This window comes from Sporothrix brasiliensis (assembly GCF_000820605.1).
Source record: "Sporothrix brasiliensis 5110 chromosome Unknown Cont20, whole genome shotgun sequence".
NCBI lineage: Eukaryota > Fungi > Ascomycota > Sordariomycetes > Ophiostomatales > Ophiostomataceae > Sporothrix > Sporothrix brasiliensis.
Genome location: NW_024467139.1, coordinates 5,150,305 through 5,164,499, shown reverse-complemented (window position 1 = coordinate 5,164,499; position 14,195 = coordinate 5,150,305). Strand labels below are relative to the sequence as shown.

Genomic DNA, 14,195 nt, shown 5'->3' with positions numbered 1-14,195 from the left:
CCGGTTTTGGTGTATGACATGCTGCATCGGTATCGGCAGGAGGCATTGGAGGAGGACTGTGGCCGACCAGCCCACAATTGGCCTCTAGCCCTTGATGGCCGTACCCGCGTGGCCGTCTGCATTGGCAAATGGAAACCGATCTTTCACGAAGGAATAGTCCGGTGGTGGCGGCGTTCCAGCAAAGGGAGGAAACGCGCCAGCAAGCGCAGCAGGTGATGCAGGCGATGCAGGCGATGCCGTGTTGCTGCTGCTCGTGCTGGCGCTGTCGCTGTCGCCGCTATCCGCCTTGTCCCCCGGCAGAATGAGGGGGCCGGTCGCGAACATGGTACCACGGCGAGGCTGGCCTGGGACGCGGCCCTGGTTCGTGACCGGAGAGGTTTGCACAAAGCCAGACGTAGGTGGCGATGCGGAGGAGGTTGGTGACCCGACGCTCTGGATGGACAACGAACTGGAATCGCGGATCGGTACGTCGGCGTGCCAGCGGGGCCGGGAAGGTTGCTGATGGGTGCGGGCGGTATGCACGGGGCTGCCGTCCGAGGTGATGGTCGAAGCGGGGCTCGAGGTAGCCTTCGTGTCGTTCTGTCCGTTTTGCGCGGAGGAACCATCCTTAGTGGGAAGTGATGGCTTCGGGACATACTAAATGAAGAGGAAAAAAGCGCATCTGTTAGTGTTCAATGTCCGGTGCTCTGTGCTGTGCCGTTCACGTGCGCTGAGGTGTTTGATGTTGAAGAGAAGGCAGAGGGTTGATGAGACAGATCGTCGGGTGACCCAGGCATAGTACGTACAAAGCAGTATTTGCTAACGATTTCGTCGTACGACTTGGATGCAATGCCTCCGGGGCCGTAGAGTGCCGATTCGGTCAAAATCGTACGCGAGTCGCGATCGAGGGCGGCGACGGGAAGGGCGACGGTCGTGGGCTCTTGGGTCGTGTTGACGGCGATGACGCGCTCGTTGGTGTTGGCCGAGGCGGCGGCGACTTTGACGGCGGCGTCGGCGGACGGAGCGGGGACGACGGCGACCTTGCGGCTCGGCTTCATATAGAGGCCGTCACGCTTGTTGGTCGCCATGGCATCCTTGGCGGCCTGCATGGCCGCGGAGAGCGAAGCGCCGAAGTCGTACCGGTTGGCAAAAGCCTGGCCGCTGGGCGATACCAGGCGGGCCGTCAGGTTGTCGCTCGCCAGGCTGGGACCGGTTTGCGACGACTTGAGGCGCAGGGCCGGGCGGTCCGACTCGCCAAGGTACTCGTGGACGGACTGGTCGAACATCTTACTGCCATGTCCGTTGGCGCTGCCGCCGAAGTCGTCCAGGGACACCGGCATCGACACAGGGCGCTGCGTGGACGTGGCGTTTGCGCGGCGGTGGTGGCTGCGCGGGAGGGCGCCGTTCTGCAGACCGCTCTTGCCGTTGATCGCGAGCATCTTCTTCTTGAAATCAAGCTGGAAGTTGCTGCCGTTGTTGTTGTCCCAGAACTCCTTGCCATCGACGTTGTAGCGGATGCAGAAGTACATGGTCTTGGACTCCAGATTGGCCAGGTCGGACAGCTTGATGGTGAAGTTGAAGCGGTCGTTGCCCTGCGGGGTGACGCGTGGCACAATCTCGGCGCTGTACTCGGCGGCGATCTCCGAGGTCGTCTTCCAGTAGTCGAGGGTGAAGCGGCATACGACCAGCTTGGAAAAGGCCAAGTTCAGACACGACACGGAGCCGTGCAAGAACTTTTGGTCCGGCGACAGCCACACGCGCTCGAGACGCACAGGCAGGGCCTTGCGCTCGGCCGTCTCCACAGGGAACTTGGTCAGGACAATTTCCCACTCGAAGGGCGGGCCACCGCGCTTCTGCTGCTGCTGCTGCTTCATGCCGGGGATGCTGCCGTTAAAGGGGTACTCCGATTCACTTTCGTACACCTCGACGGGCGACGAACCGGCGCTGACGGCCAGCGGGCGGTCGACCTGCAGAAAGTGGCGGACGTGCTCCAGGTGGGAGTCAAAGTGCACGACCTTGGAGAAGGTGGGGGTGCCAGGCATACTGGAGGGACGGCGGCCCGAGCCCAGGCGCAGAGCCGGGCGGACAAGCTCGCCAGACTTCTTGCGCACCATGGGAGGTTTCGCCAGGATTTCGAGGTCGTTCTCCTCGTCCGAGTTCGCCACAGAGCTGCCAGCCGACGGCGAGACCGAGACGCTGGGCTCGGTGGCCGACCGCATGTGCGAGATGCGGCGACCGTTGCTGCCAATGCTGCTGCTGCGGCCACCGCCGATGCGGAGGTGGTCCAGAGAGGTTGTGCTGAAACTGTGGCGCATGTTGCTCTCCGCGCTGCTGGTGCCGTTCATGCTGCTGATGCTGCTGATGCTGCTGATGCTGCTGATGCTGCTGACAACAGGCGGGATCGGCTGGACGACCAGGACGCCTAGGTCGGCAGGCTCGTTGTTGGGCGAGCTGGCGCGGCGCTGCTGGGGCAGCTGGCTAACGGCGTCGTGCAACTGCTTCAGCTCAGACATGTTCTCCAACCGGCGGCCACGGGTCTCCATGTGGCCCTCGTCGTCGCTTGTGGGCGGCGAGTCGGGCGGCGAGATGACGGCGCCGGTGGGCATTCCCCGGCGCTCACCTGTGATTGGCGGGGGCGACTGGCGGACGCTGCTGTTCTCGTCATAACCGTGGCCGGCCACCACCGGGACCATGCCATGGAGGTTGTCGGACGTAGGCTGTGGCGTAGGCTGGCCGCTGATTGTGGAGACAGACGAGTTGGAAACAGCCGAGGGCGTCCGGCGGTGTCTTGTCAGATAGGAAGACGACCGGGGCAGCGCCGAGGATGGCGCCGGGGAGAAGGAGAGCGAAGCATTTACAGGCTTGGAGGCGGCATTGAACGAGGGCCGCCGGCTCGTGTCTGGTGACGAAGCTGCGGACGAGGCGGGCGAACGACTTGAGGGGGGCGTGTAAGGCATTCCCACCGATTGGGAGGGAACTCGGGTCGAAGGGGGTAGGGGGAAAGGGAAAACGGAAGGGCGTGAGAGCCGGTCCAGAGGCGTCGTAAGGAATATTTCCAATAGATGACGGCGGACAGTGAGAGCGTCTTTTAGGTGACTAGGAGAGAGAGAGAGAGCGGGAAAAAGAGACAGGACGCAGTGATGCGGCAGAAGGCGTCTCTGGAGATTGAAAGTCTGTTTCTGTGTTTGGCGGTATCCGGGGAGTAGGGACGCCGCAAATGTCTAAATTGGGAAGCAGCGGGTTAGCCAGCCGTTCAAAACAAGTCAACAAAGAATTGTTGCAAGGGCGAGGCTGTGAAGACGGAAGTTGCGAGTGTCGATGTCGAGGTCATCTGCTTCCTAGGGAAGGGCCGAAGGAGCCGGGCATTTGCTGATGTGGTTTTGAATTGTTATGTCTGGACGTTTTGTTACTCACCAAGATTATGAGGTGAAATGGCGAGCGAGGTCAGACTGTCCGAGCAATATTCCAGCAACCGGATCAATGACTCTCGATTGTTTCAAATCAAGCCCAGCGTCGACCAACAGAATGGGACACGGGAGCAAGATAGAGAGAGAGCGAGAGAGGTGGAGAGACGGCGAGACAAGAAACCCAGTTCAGTTGTCTGAGACAAGACCGGGCGAGTCGCCAGCGACAAGTTCGATAGAGCGAGAGGAAAGGAGAAGGGAGAACGAGTCGAGATGTGATGAGGTGTGTCGAAGAGTGTATCCTTTGCCGGTCGAAAAAAAAACGTCGAAAAGCGAGGGCGTTGCAGAGAAGGCAAGTGCCGATCGAGAGCGGATGAAGGAAGAGCGAGGGAAAAAGGGAGGAAGGAGGCCCAAAGATATACAGAGTCAACAACAAAAACTATGTCGTGCAGAGCCAAACAAGGGAAGAGAAAAGAAACAAGAAAACGAGGATACAGCAAAAAGAAGAGGGAGAAGGAGAAGAAGGTGTGGGATCATAGTTAAACGGCGGGAGGCGCGATGGTTTTGAACATGCGAGCGAAGTCGAGGAAGTGGCACCACGCTGCAGGGAAGGTGCGAGGGCGTGGCGTGGGAGACTAAGAGGGGAGTGTGGTGTTAGTGGGAATGGGGATGGCTCACAGTTTTTTTTTTATGTGTTTCCTTCAGACGCTGTGCTTTAGTGCCGTTTTGGGATTGGTAAGGAGGCACAATGGTGATGGCAGCGCCGGGATGGGATGGATGTCTGTAGGCCAGACCAGGCCAAGCTGGGGTCACCTCCGTTTTGGGGAGGGCTAGAGCCTGGGCTATAGGCTTGGCTGTGCTATGGGCCGTTTTGGGCATGGCACAGCGACACTGCGGCACGTTTTTGAGAAGACGAAGAGCAGCTCACGCATTCCAGTGCTGGCTGTTACGAGGGAAGGCGCGATGCAGGCGCCGAGAGCAGCTGGGAAAGAGCGACTGGAATGACGCTGTCAGCTGTGTGAGACACGAACGCTCAGAGTCAGAGTCTGGCTGCCAATGTGAGCCATTCTAAGGCCGTCTGAACGTCTCTGTTGACATCAGTATGAGAAATACTTCGTACGACCGTACGACATACAAGACATGGGGGGAAGGCCACTGTGGAGAGAGTTGGATAACGGAGGAGACAAAACAAAAACGGGCCACACGCCCATCTGTCAAACTGACAAAACGGTGCACTGACAGCCTCCTGGACGGACTTGCGCCAGGGAGGCGAGTATTTCCTAGGAAGAGGGGGCTATGGGCCAGGGGCGAGACCAAAGCCCGCCGTCTCCCCTGGATACCTGCGCCGGTTGGTGCGGTGGAAAGCCCGGCACGGTCGTAGCGCCAGACCTTTTTGACTTTTTTGAACTTTTTGTGGTGATGTTGGCGGTCCATCAAAGCGCTAAAGCAAGAGCTACCTTTAGCGTGCCTGATTCTGTGCGGGTGGGCTCGGTGTGCTGGGGGCCTTGTGGGTAAGAAGCGCTGGGATGGGGAGAGATAGGTGGTGAGGGTGGAAGGTCTGCAGGTTGGGGAGGGGGGAATGGGGGAGGCAAAAACGAGGAAAAGATAAAAAAAATTTCATTGTGCATTGGTGATGGTGGGCGAATGCAGATGCAAAAGCAAGTGAAAATTGCGAATGGCGTACATTTTGGCGAGCATTTCCGTCGCTCCTGCCTTTCGACAAACAGCCGGGGGCAAATACGTTGAGGTTGCCTCGATGAGCAAGACCAAAAACTGCAGGAGCAGCCATGCGTTGCACCGCCAAAGAGGGCAGGTGGGTGGCCGGTCACGGCGAGACGATCAAGCAATATGGAAGGTGCATTCGTACGAGTATTACTCCGTACTTGGTAGTCTGGGCTGCAAAGCAATCAAAATCAAATTCGGGCCCGGAGCCTGCAGGCTGCAAATTTAGAAACAGCGAGACGCAGGACGCATGAAACAGGACAACATTGGCGATCGCAGAGGGCGAGGCTCTTGCAATCTGCAGGAGCATGGTGCGTCTGGGCCCTCAATTGCAGATTTTGCTTGGAAGCTTGAATCAGTGCCCATCAGCGATCCTCCAACCCTGCCACCGCCGGGGGTCTTTGGTCTTTGGGTCCTTGTCTTTGGGTCCTTGTCTTTGGGTCCTTGTCTTTGGGTCCTTGTCTTTGGGTCCTTGTCTTTGGGTCCTTGTCTTTGGTCCTTGGGCTTTACGGAGCACTCCGTCATACAATGTTTCATTTTGTGTGCGTATCTGCTGCACAAAATTTTCCTGTTGGGATTACATGACTCCATGAATCCATGAATCCATGAATACAAAAAAAAAACGTGAATATGCGAGGATTCGTCATGAAGTCTTGTCTCCGTCGCTCCTGCCTTGGAAATGAGACGCCTCGTACTCCGTAATTGTCGCAAATTTGGGTCGATGACGTCGTCGGCGAAATGCTCGCTTCCCACCCAGCCAGTCAGCCACTTGTATTCTGCCATTGTGACTGATTGCGAATGCGCAACACCAGCCTTTGCGTTCAGCCTTCTCGACTCCACGATGATGGACGGGCCTATCACAGGCCGGGGAGGCGCTGCTGCACGATCGAGGCGTTGTTCTGCAGGTTTTGCGCCGCGCACAGTAATCTATCTGTGGCCCGAGTGCCCGAGTTCAACGGTCACATCGCCGGCGGCCGTTCGTGGTCAATTGGCGTGGCTTTCCATCTTCTTTCATTCTTGTCACAATTGACGACGAACGGGGCTGACAGAAAAAGAAAATATGTAATCCACGCCAGTCCAATGCCGAGTATCTAGAGCGTTATATGTTGTACAAAGCACGGCGTTTACGCCACACGACTAGAAGCTGCATCTTACTGTGCATATTTCTTTACGCGTCTGATCCTGTCGGAACAGGAACAAGGAAATGGGATGGCATGTAACGGACAAAGCTATCAGACAACTTAGTCAATGTACGGCGTATGTAGTTTCTTTACCTAGCACTAAGTTAGAGGTGTGAAAGAACAACGGCCAGGGGACGGGCCAGCCCTACGTTTTAGAGAAGACTGGTCAGATTTGTATAGCGGTACAATAGGTGACATACAGTCCAGAGAGTCATCGTCGACTCGATGCTTATTTTGATTACGTCGTTTGGCAGTCTCAATGACTTGTTCTTCAAAGAACAATGACTGGCCTATGCGGGCCTGGCCTCCCGGCCGAACTGTGAAGGACTTTGGTCTATTTTTGCCTCCCTCCCCAACAAACAGGTGCCTGGCATTGTAATTACATTGTAGCAATAATTCGTATCTTGGCAGACTCTTAATACGACGCAGAAATTGCCCCAAACGGTGCCCCATACGCAAATTCACTTACAGGGGCTTACAGCGACTTTTTTGGCGTAGCTCAGCGCCAACGCGCCCCAGCGGCACTTTGCCAGCAATTGCTTCGATCGAGATGGCGACAAAGAATTCTCTAGGCATCGACCACGATCGACGCAATGAGCGACAAGAGGAAGCGCAAAAAAGGTTCACCGCTAGATCGACTGGCCTCCTTTGACCGTGTTTCAACCGTGTTCCGCAAAGGAATGCTGCAGAAGGCACATAAGACAGAAATTGCCAGGGATCGACCCTCGATGGATGCACCGAACGTTCTCAGGGCATTTCCTTCCTTTCTGTACGAATGTATTGTCTCTGTTGACCCTTCTTTGCCCTGGCCGTCAGACGAGAAACGACACCTGCGGCTCGCCGCAGCGTGTGTGAAATGCTTTTGCGACGGACGCGGGCGTCCGAGTTCGCTGGAATGCCAAAGGAAGCCCACGGTCTCAGTCTCATCTCTGGCGTCAGATGTCTCACTGGGACAAAGCACTGCGTCCAACAGAGCATGCAAGGAAAAAGAAAACGTCCCCACAGTTGACTGCTCGATACGGCCATAGCTGGTCGGTGATGTGCTTCAAAGGGAGCCAATGGCAGTCGACTTCTGTAAGGAGTGGTACGGGCAAAGAGTGGCCCGGGCTCTCGCCGGGATGATGTTCTGCGACCTGCGCTACAGCGTGCTGTGACCTGCGCTGGGGACAATTGAGCGGGTTTATGACAGTGGCGGTGGGGTTGCCTCCAGTTGCGTTACACAGTTTACAGTGGACTCAGAACTGCGCCCTGGCCCACAATGCTCATAATTACTGAGGGCAAACGGAGACGATACGGAGCATGAATACGGCGTACGAATTACCGGGATGCTCGTGTCGCAGCAGCGCACCCACCAAGCAAACCGGTGGCCAAGGCACCATTGCAGGAGAAAAGCTTTGGGGAAGGCAAACCAGGGAAAACGCGACAGCCTATCATCAGCCTTGTTGAAAGAAAAGAGTTTTCTCATGCAACCCTCCAACTCACCAACAGCGGCAAATCTGTCGTACGGTTTGCAGATATGTGGTTCTTGCAGAGATTTTCTACGATGTATATTGCCCGGTGGTTCAAAACAGATGAAGGAACGAATGCGGTGAATGTGCTGTCAACGAAACAAAAGAGACGAGAAGAGATTACGAGATAAGCCACCCAGCCGCCCAAAAGCTACAAACGATACGCAGTGTGAGAGGTTTGTGCCAGGAAAACTCGAAAAGAATGAAAGGACCTGCAAAATCGACTTGCCCAGGCCCAGAAAAACTCTTTACTAAGTGGGGCATCCGAAAGCAAACAAGCGAGTGAGCGCTACAAGGCAAGCGAACGCTGACCGAGGACAAGGGAAGCTCGGAAGGTGGTAGCAACGCAGCCAAAGAAAACTTTGCGTTGGTTAGCCAAACTCGTCTGTATGCTCCCGTGCTCCCTCCCCTGCTCGCTCCCGTTGTTTCCACACTTCTACTCTCCCCATCGGCCATCAGCCGTGTGATCGGGGTTGACCGATGGGAGTTCTGCGCTTCAGATTGCTCTGAGCCTCGCAGGCGAAATGAAGTGCCAGAACGGAGCCCGGCAGTCGACGGGGCCATGGTAAGGTGAGACGCGGGCAGGCGTACGAAAGGTGAGCCACCTGACCTGGCAAAGAAGGCGAAGCAAACTAAGCCAACATCGACGCTGTTTTTCCAGCTTGGACAGTCCTCCTACGGAGCGAGACGGCCATGTGTGCCGTCCCGGCAAGAAGGAAAATAGAACGAGAGATACATCCGGCGTTCCCTGGGGTGACAATTGCTTCGACTGTACAACATACAACAGTATGATGGTCTCTGTGCTCCTGTCAGACTTTGTCCTCAAACGAACTAACGTGCTACGAGGTGCTGAGCTGATAGGGTGGAATCGAAAAGAGGAGACAAAGCCCCCAGCCCGCAGCTGCGCAAAAGAGAGCAGAGACGAAACGCCACCAGACGTTGTGGAGAAGCCGACGCAGCCTTCGTATGCCAGCAAGAAAGAACCTGGCTCGCCTGGCACAAATCGCAGTGGAACCGCGAGCCACTGACAAAGAGGCAATATGTGCCATACGGCGTTAGTACTGTCGCCCTTTGCGCGTATCTCCCAGTACGGGCCAGCAAAACAAAAGCAAAACAAAAGTGGCAGGGTGGGCAGGGGGAGCTGTTGGTTTGTGACAGGGGGGGGGGGCGAAATCCAACGGGCGGGGGCTGCTGAAGCTCTGCAGCAACGAGCCTCTGCTCCGTATGGAGGACTTCTTCCGTTTCCCTGGTGCCGTTTGTTTGTCTTATCAAAAGTTAAAAACGGTCAACAACATAAAGGTCAACAATTGACATCTCCGGGGGTTGGGGGTCCTTCCTGATGTCTCTGCTTTCAGGTCACTCTGTCTGAGATACGTTATCTTGTCACAAGAAGGAAAACTACGTACGGCATACGGAGTATGACTCCGCCGAGGGTCAGGACTCAGACTGGCCGACTTCGCAACGCCACTTGTGTCTTGCCCTCCTTTATCGCCTAATCCTGCTTGGTTGTTGCGCCAATTGTCTGTTCTGTTGCGTGTCTTTTGTGTCTCACCTTACATTGCACAAAGAACGAAGCAAAGGGTACAGGATACGGCATGTGTCGTATCGAGTTCCGAGTCATACAGATAGTGCAGAATTTCCGGAAAACAGGCTTCTCCACGGAAGAAAGGGGAGCCAAACGTACAAACTGGCCGGTTGTATCGGAATGCAGTGCCTCCCTTCCTTTCTCGTGTCTGGTTTTGTTCAGTCACGAATCACCGCTTCACTGCCACTGACATTGCCAATCTCAATTCTAACTTGTGTCTCAACGTCAAGTTTTTTGTCTCGTGCACACATATGCATGGTTCTTGTTATCTTGTTCTCATACAGTATAATTTCTCAACGTCCGATAGGATTGTGTGTGTCCTGTATCTCCGCTCCCTTTGCCAGTGTTGCCCGGTACTTTCTAATTCTTCGTGGCGTGCCGTAATTAAGGACGGTACCTTGTAGTTGTATAACAGGCAACGTATCTGTTTAATCAATGCCTGGTCCACACATAGTATTACGTCGCATTGTCTCTGTCGTCCTTCCAGGCAACTTGCAGACCGGCTGCAGCACGACTATATTCTGTACGGCGGTTGGTGGTGGTGCAATGATACGCAGGTGAGGCAGTCCAGTTTCCTTTTCCGTGGCTGTCACCCTTGAAGATACGTTTCCGCGAATCAGTCCCTTTTGTGTTGAGTCGCTGTCATAGACAAAGAACAAGCACCCGACCTCAGGGCATCTCACAATTTCCTTGTCCATGCGAAATCTACGACATAAGGGCATCTCTGTGTTGAGATCTGTCTCTCGCTCTCCTTGGATGATCTCGGGACGAAACAAAGTGATCATCCCACCCTGCAACGCCCTATGACCCTGGAAAATAAGGGAACGAAAGAAAACAAAAGGGACACAACCACACATTGACCACGTCTTCTGAACCGATTCTTCCGATACAACCGACGCCGCCCGCCGGAACTGTACACCAACTTGAAGAAGGACCTCGGGGGGCGCGTATAACATCCGCCCCTCCCTCATCCCAATTTCGCTTTTGCATTCCCGGACCGCCCGGAGATGGCAAAGGGCTGCTTGTCGGGTCGACGTTGAACAGTGGAAGACGTGAGGACTACACATGTACGACATGCGGAAGGCCTCGTTTCTTCGCTCTGCAATCAAACGCGAGATGGAAAAACGGACATTGTTCTCTTCTTTCATTTTGTGGGATTGATAATGCATGAGTTGTGCAGCGGTCCATGGGCCAATCAGGTTCTCAATCCCGCCCAAAATGGAGGGTTGCTTGAAGCCGGTTTTCTTGGGAGTGGTGTGTTCATCAATTCGCACAACGAGAGCTTCATTGATAAGAATGAGCTGTTGAGCAGCAAAACTGCAAAAAATGCAACGTGGAAAACGGCCAGCGGTAGTTGTGTCGATCATTCCAGCGCGCTCTTAATGCAGCACGTTTTAGCACGTTTCTAGCAGCATTCCTCCCACTCCTCCCACGCCGATGCCCATTCTTTTATGTCTCTGCCTCGACCTGAGGGGTTTACGCGTCGTCTTTGCTCCTTTTCATCGAGCCTCCTGTAAATCGAGAGACCTGGAACGCAAATCACAAAGAGAGAAAACACACAAACTAAGCCTTACCGGAAAAGGAAGACATATGTTTCAGCCCTCTCCTTGTCGATCACTAACGTTTTTTTCCTTTGATAACAGCGGGTTCAAAAGCAAAAACTTACACAGCGCCCGTCTCTCATCCCGCTCAAAGAAAAAGCGCCGAGGTCGTAGCCTCGCCTCGACTGTGCGAGTATGGCAACGAGGAGAATGGACACCCATTGATAAGAAGCATGCATCTCTTCTGCGCGCAATGAACAGCTTCCAGCCAATGAATGGAGGCCTTGGCCAAGATGTTTATGAGGCGTAACTCAGCGTACTGTTGTACATGTACGAGATGCGTTTTCGTGTACTCACTCACCCGGGTACTTCGCACTCCCCAATCCTCTTCTCGTCGTGCTGTCTCACACACGCTTAGCTTCGATCCGATATGTCTCTTTCCCCAGAATCTACCGCCTCCTTTGTTGTTCCTTTGTTCATCAGCTTTCCCCAGACTTACTACGAAATCCCCTTATACCCTCTTACCCTTTTGTCTCTCTCCCCGTACTCTCCCCGTACTTGACGCGAAATCCCTTGTACCCTCTTACCCTTTTGTCTCCGTCTGTACCCCGGGTTTCTTGTCAGCCACTTTTGCTTTGAGAACAAGAGGGCGTGGAATGCACACGACCAGTACATCGGGGACACAAACCTGGAATGGTTCACGTCGGACGCTTCACAGAAAGGAGTATCAAATCAAAGAAATGCTGCAAACCGTGCCACGACGTACAACTCCTCTCTTTCTCCATGCGCGTCAACCTCAGAATCGAGGGATAGACACCGCTTGCCTTCCCCGCAAGTCACAGGAGTTGTATGAAGGGATGGAGGGTAATAAATCCCCGACTCTTCCTGCCTTCCTCCTGTTTCCCCTCGCCCATTTCCCCCCTTGCCTCGCCGTGTGAAGAGGTGCGGAAGACGTTTATTCTATGGCTTCGTCAGAAACGGGGCGAATAGCGTGCGTATGGTCAACGTTTCCATCCAACAATGGTGAACTCTGTCAGCCACATTGCGCTTTTCATGCCAGTTCGCGCCATACACACACAGTCCAGGGGGCATTGGACAATTTTCTTTGTTTCTTTTGGCTGGGCTGGTATTTTGATCTGCACTCAAACCGCCAGACTTAATCCGTGAAAGGCTTCGTACTTCGTCTGTTCTTTTGAGTTTTTTATTCATTTTTGTTTTCTACCGTCGTTTGTTCTCTCTCGACGACCACTTCCGGGATTGAATAGATGACGGCTGCCGTTCGACACCGGTCAAGTACGAAGCTGTACGGAATAAATTACTTTGTAGCTGTGTCCCCCTCCCGTTGTCATTCCCCACCCTCCCCCCTCTCACTTACTCTCTTGGAACACTAACGACGCCCGTTCACCAAGCTACTGTGTACTAAAAGAAGGGGAAGGGGAAGAAGGCGTCTTATCACGACCATTGTGAGCTTGTGCTGTCGCTGATTCACGTCCGTCGCCGTTTGTCTGGAGACGCTCTCTTGTACAGGTGAGTTTTGCGGTAGATTCCGTCACAAGAGACAACGAGACGGAAGGATGCTGACGGCAAATCAACAACTTGGAACGGTTCACGTCCAGGAGTCTCTGTCGAGCACTGCAAGTGATGCCTCTCGACGAGTTTGGAGACATCTGTATGGACGAGGCGCTCTCGATCTCCGACTGTGCATTTCTCGCCACGACAAGCATGGGCAGCTCGACGCGCCTAACAAAAAGCAACCGAAACACGGTCAACACACAAACGTGGGTCTTTCTCAACATGCAACAATATGCAACAATATGCAACAATATGCAGCCTGCTGCCTACAGCGTGCATCTGCATGGTCTCCTGCACCACCTCATGCACGTCGTGCTGCACGTTGACCTCCACTCGCTTACACCTCCACCGGTCTGCGCCCAGTACGCCGCACACCATCCGCACACCCAGAAAAACACGAAAAGAGTGTGCGCGAAGGGGAAGTGCTGCGTCGTGCTTTCATATCATTAAATCGCCACACTTATTACGGTCATAGACGAGCTGGTGTAAAATGTGTGGTTGGTAAGTAATTACACGTAATTACAGGTTTACTTTGTCGTACGCTGCGTGAGGCGTGGTGCGACAGGATAGAAAACTACGTATCTTACCGTAAAGCTTGTCAAACAAAATTTCTCTCGTCTTTCGCTGACAGGCGTCAAAAGAAAGTCTCGACATAGCAAAAAGTGCCTACAAAGAATGGAGACGATTTTGTCACATACTCGTTTACTTTATTCGTCGTTAATTTTATTTTCTTTATTTTCTTTTATTTTCTTAAAAAAATACATAAAGAAAAGATCAAAATCGTTATGCTACACTTGGGCCTGACTGAGAAATACACCGGTCAAGGCTATTATAGCCTGAGAAATACAACATATTGCTGTGAAATACACTCCGAGTTGAGCTTTGCCGTTCACCGTTCCACCCAAAACGGCAAGAAAGGTACAAAGGTACTTGTTGATCGAGAACCCCACTGGATTTTGGCTTATCTTTGGCAGGAGCGTGGGACGACAGGCAGAAAAGAGGGGCAAGCGCCAGAAATAAACCAGAGGGAAACAGCGAGCCAACCAGAATGCGAGAACGAGAGCTGTCGCCAAGCTGCTCCTCCGGAAGCGGCAACGAGACTACGAAGCATTGGCCAATGAAATACCACGTCAAGCCACATTCCGACCGCAGACAGCCTTGCACAATGTGGCTTGCGCGCGGCGTCAGACAAGGCTAGCACCAATTCGCTTTTTTCTTGACAGGGGTGGACAGGTACTCGAAGAGGGAAGGAGCAGAGGACGCAAAACCCCTCACGCCCGTCAGCCCCTCTGTCAACTGTTTTTGTGGCAGTTCCACCGCCACAGCTACAGTGCTCCAACAGCAGCAGCACCACCACCACCACCACAGCTGCTGCAGAACACCGCACCACCAAATCGCCCCTTGTTCTAATCTTTCTGACCTGTCACAAACCTATTATTTATTGTTGACGCCAGACTTGTCTCGCTGTGTCGGTCGTCGTTACTGCGTCGCAATTTACCTGTAAATTGCTGGAGCTTCTTGGCTCCAGTGGTGTCGGTCCCGTTTTAGCGACCCAAATAGCACGTTGTCTGACACCCTCACCCCCTGTAAACGACTACAAGCGCCGACGCTCCCGGTATGTGGCGGTGGAGCGTCTGGGGCCAGAACGCTCCTAGGATGCACGAATATGCACGAGAAACAGGGAAGTGGAGGAAATTGTCCGT

General features: G+C 54.1%; 1 protein-coding gene across 1 annotated transcript; it reads right to left on the bottom strand.

Annotated features, from left to right (window-relative positions):
• Window positions 1-84: 84 nt before the first annotated feature.
• On the bottom strand, window positions 85-2,936 carry SPBR_06570 (carbohydrate-binding protein module family 21; the record flags this gene model as incomplete). Its single annotated transcript, XM_040764826.1, has 2 exons — window positions 85-579; window positions 804-2,936. The coding sequence occupies 2 exons, from the start codon at window positions 2,934-2,936 to the stop codon at window positions 85-87; spliced, it is 2,628 nt and encodes an 875-aa protein (XP_040617361.1).
• Window positions 2,937-14,195: the final 11,259 nt, after the last annotated feature.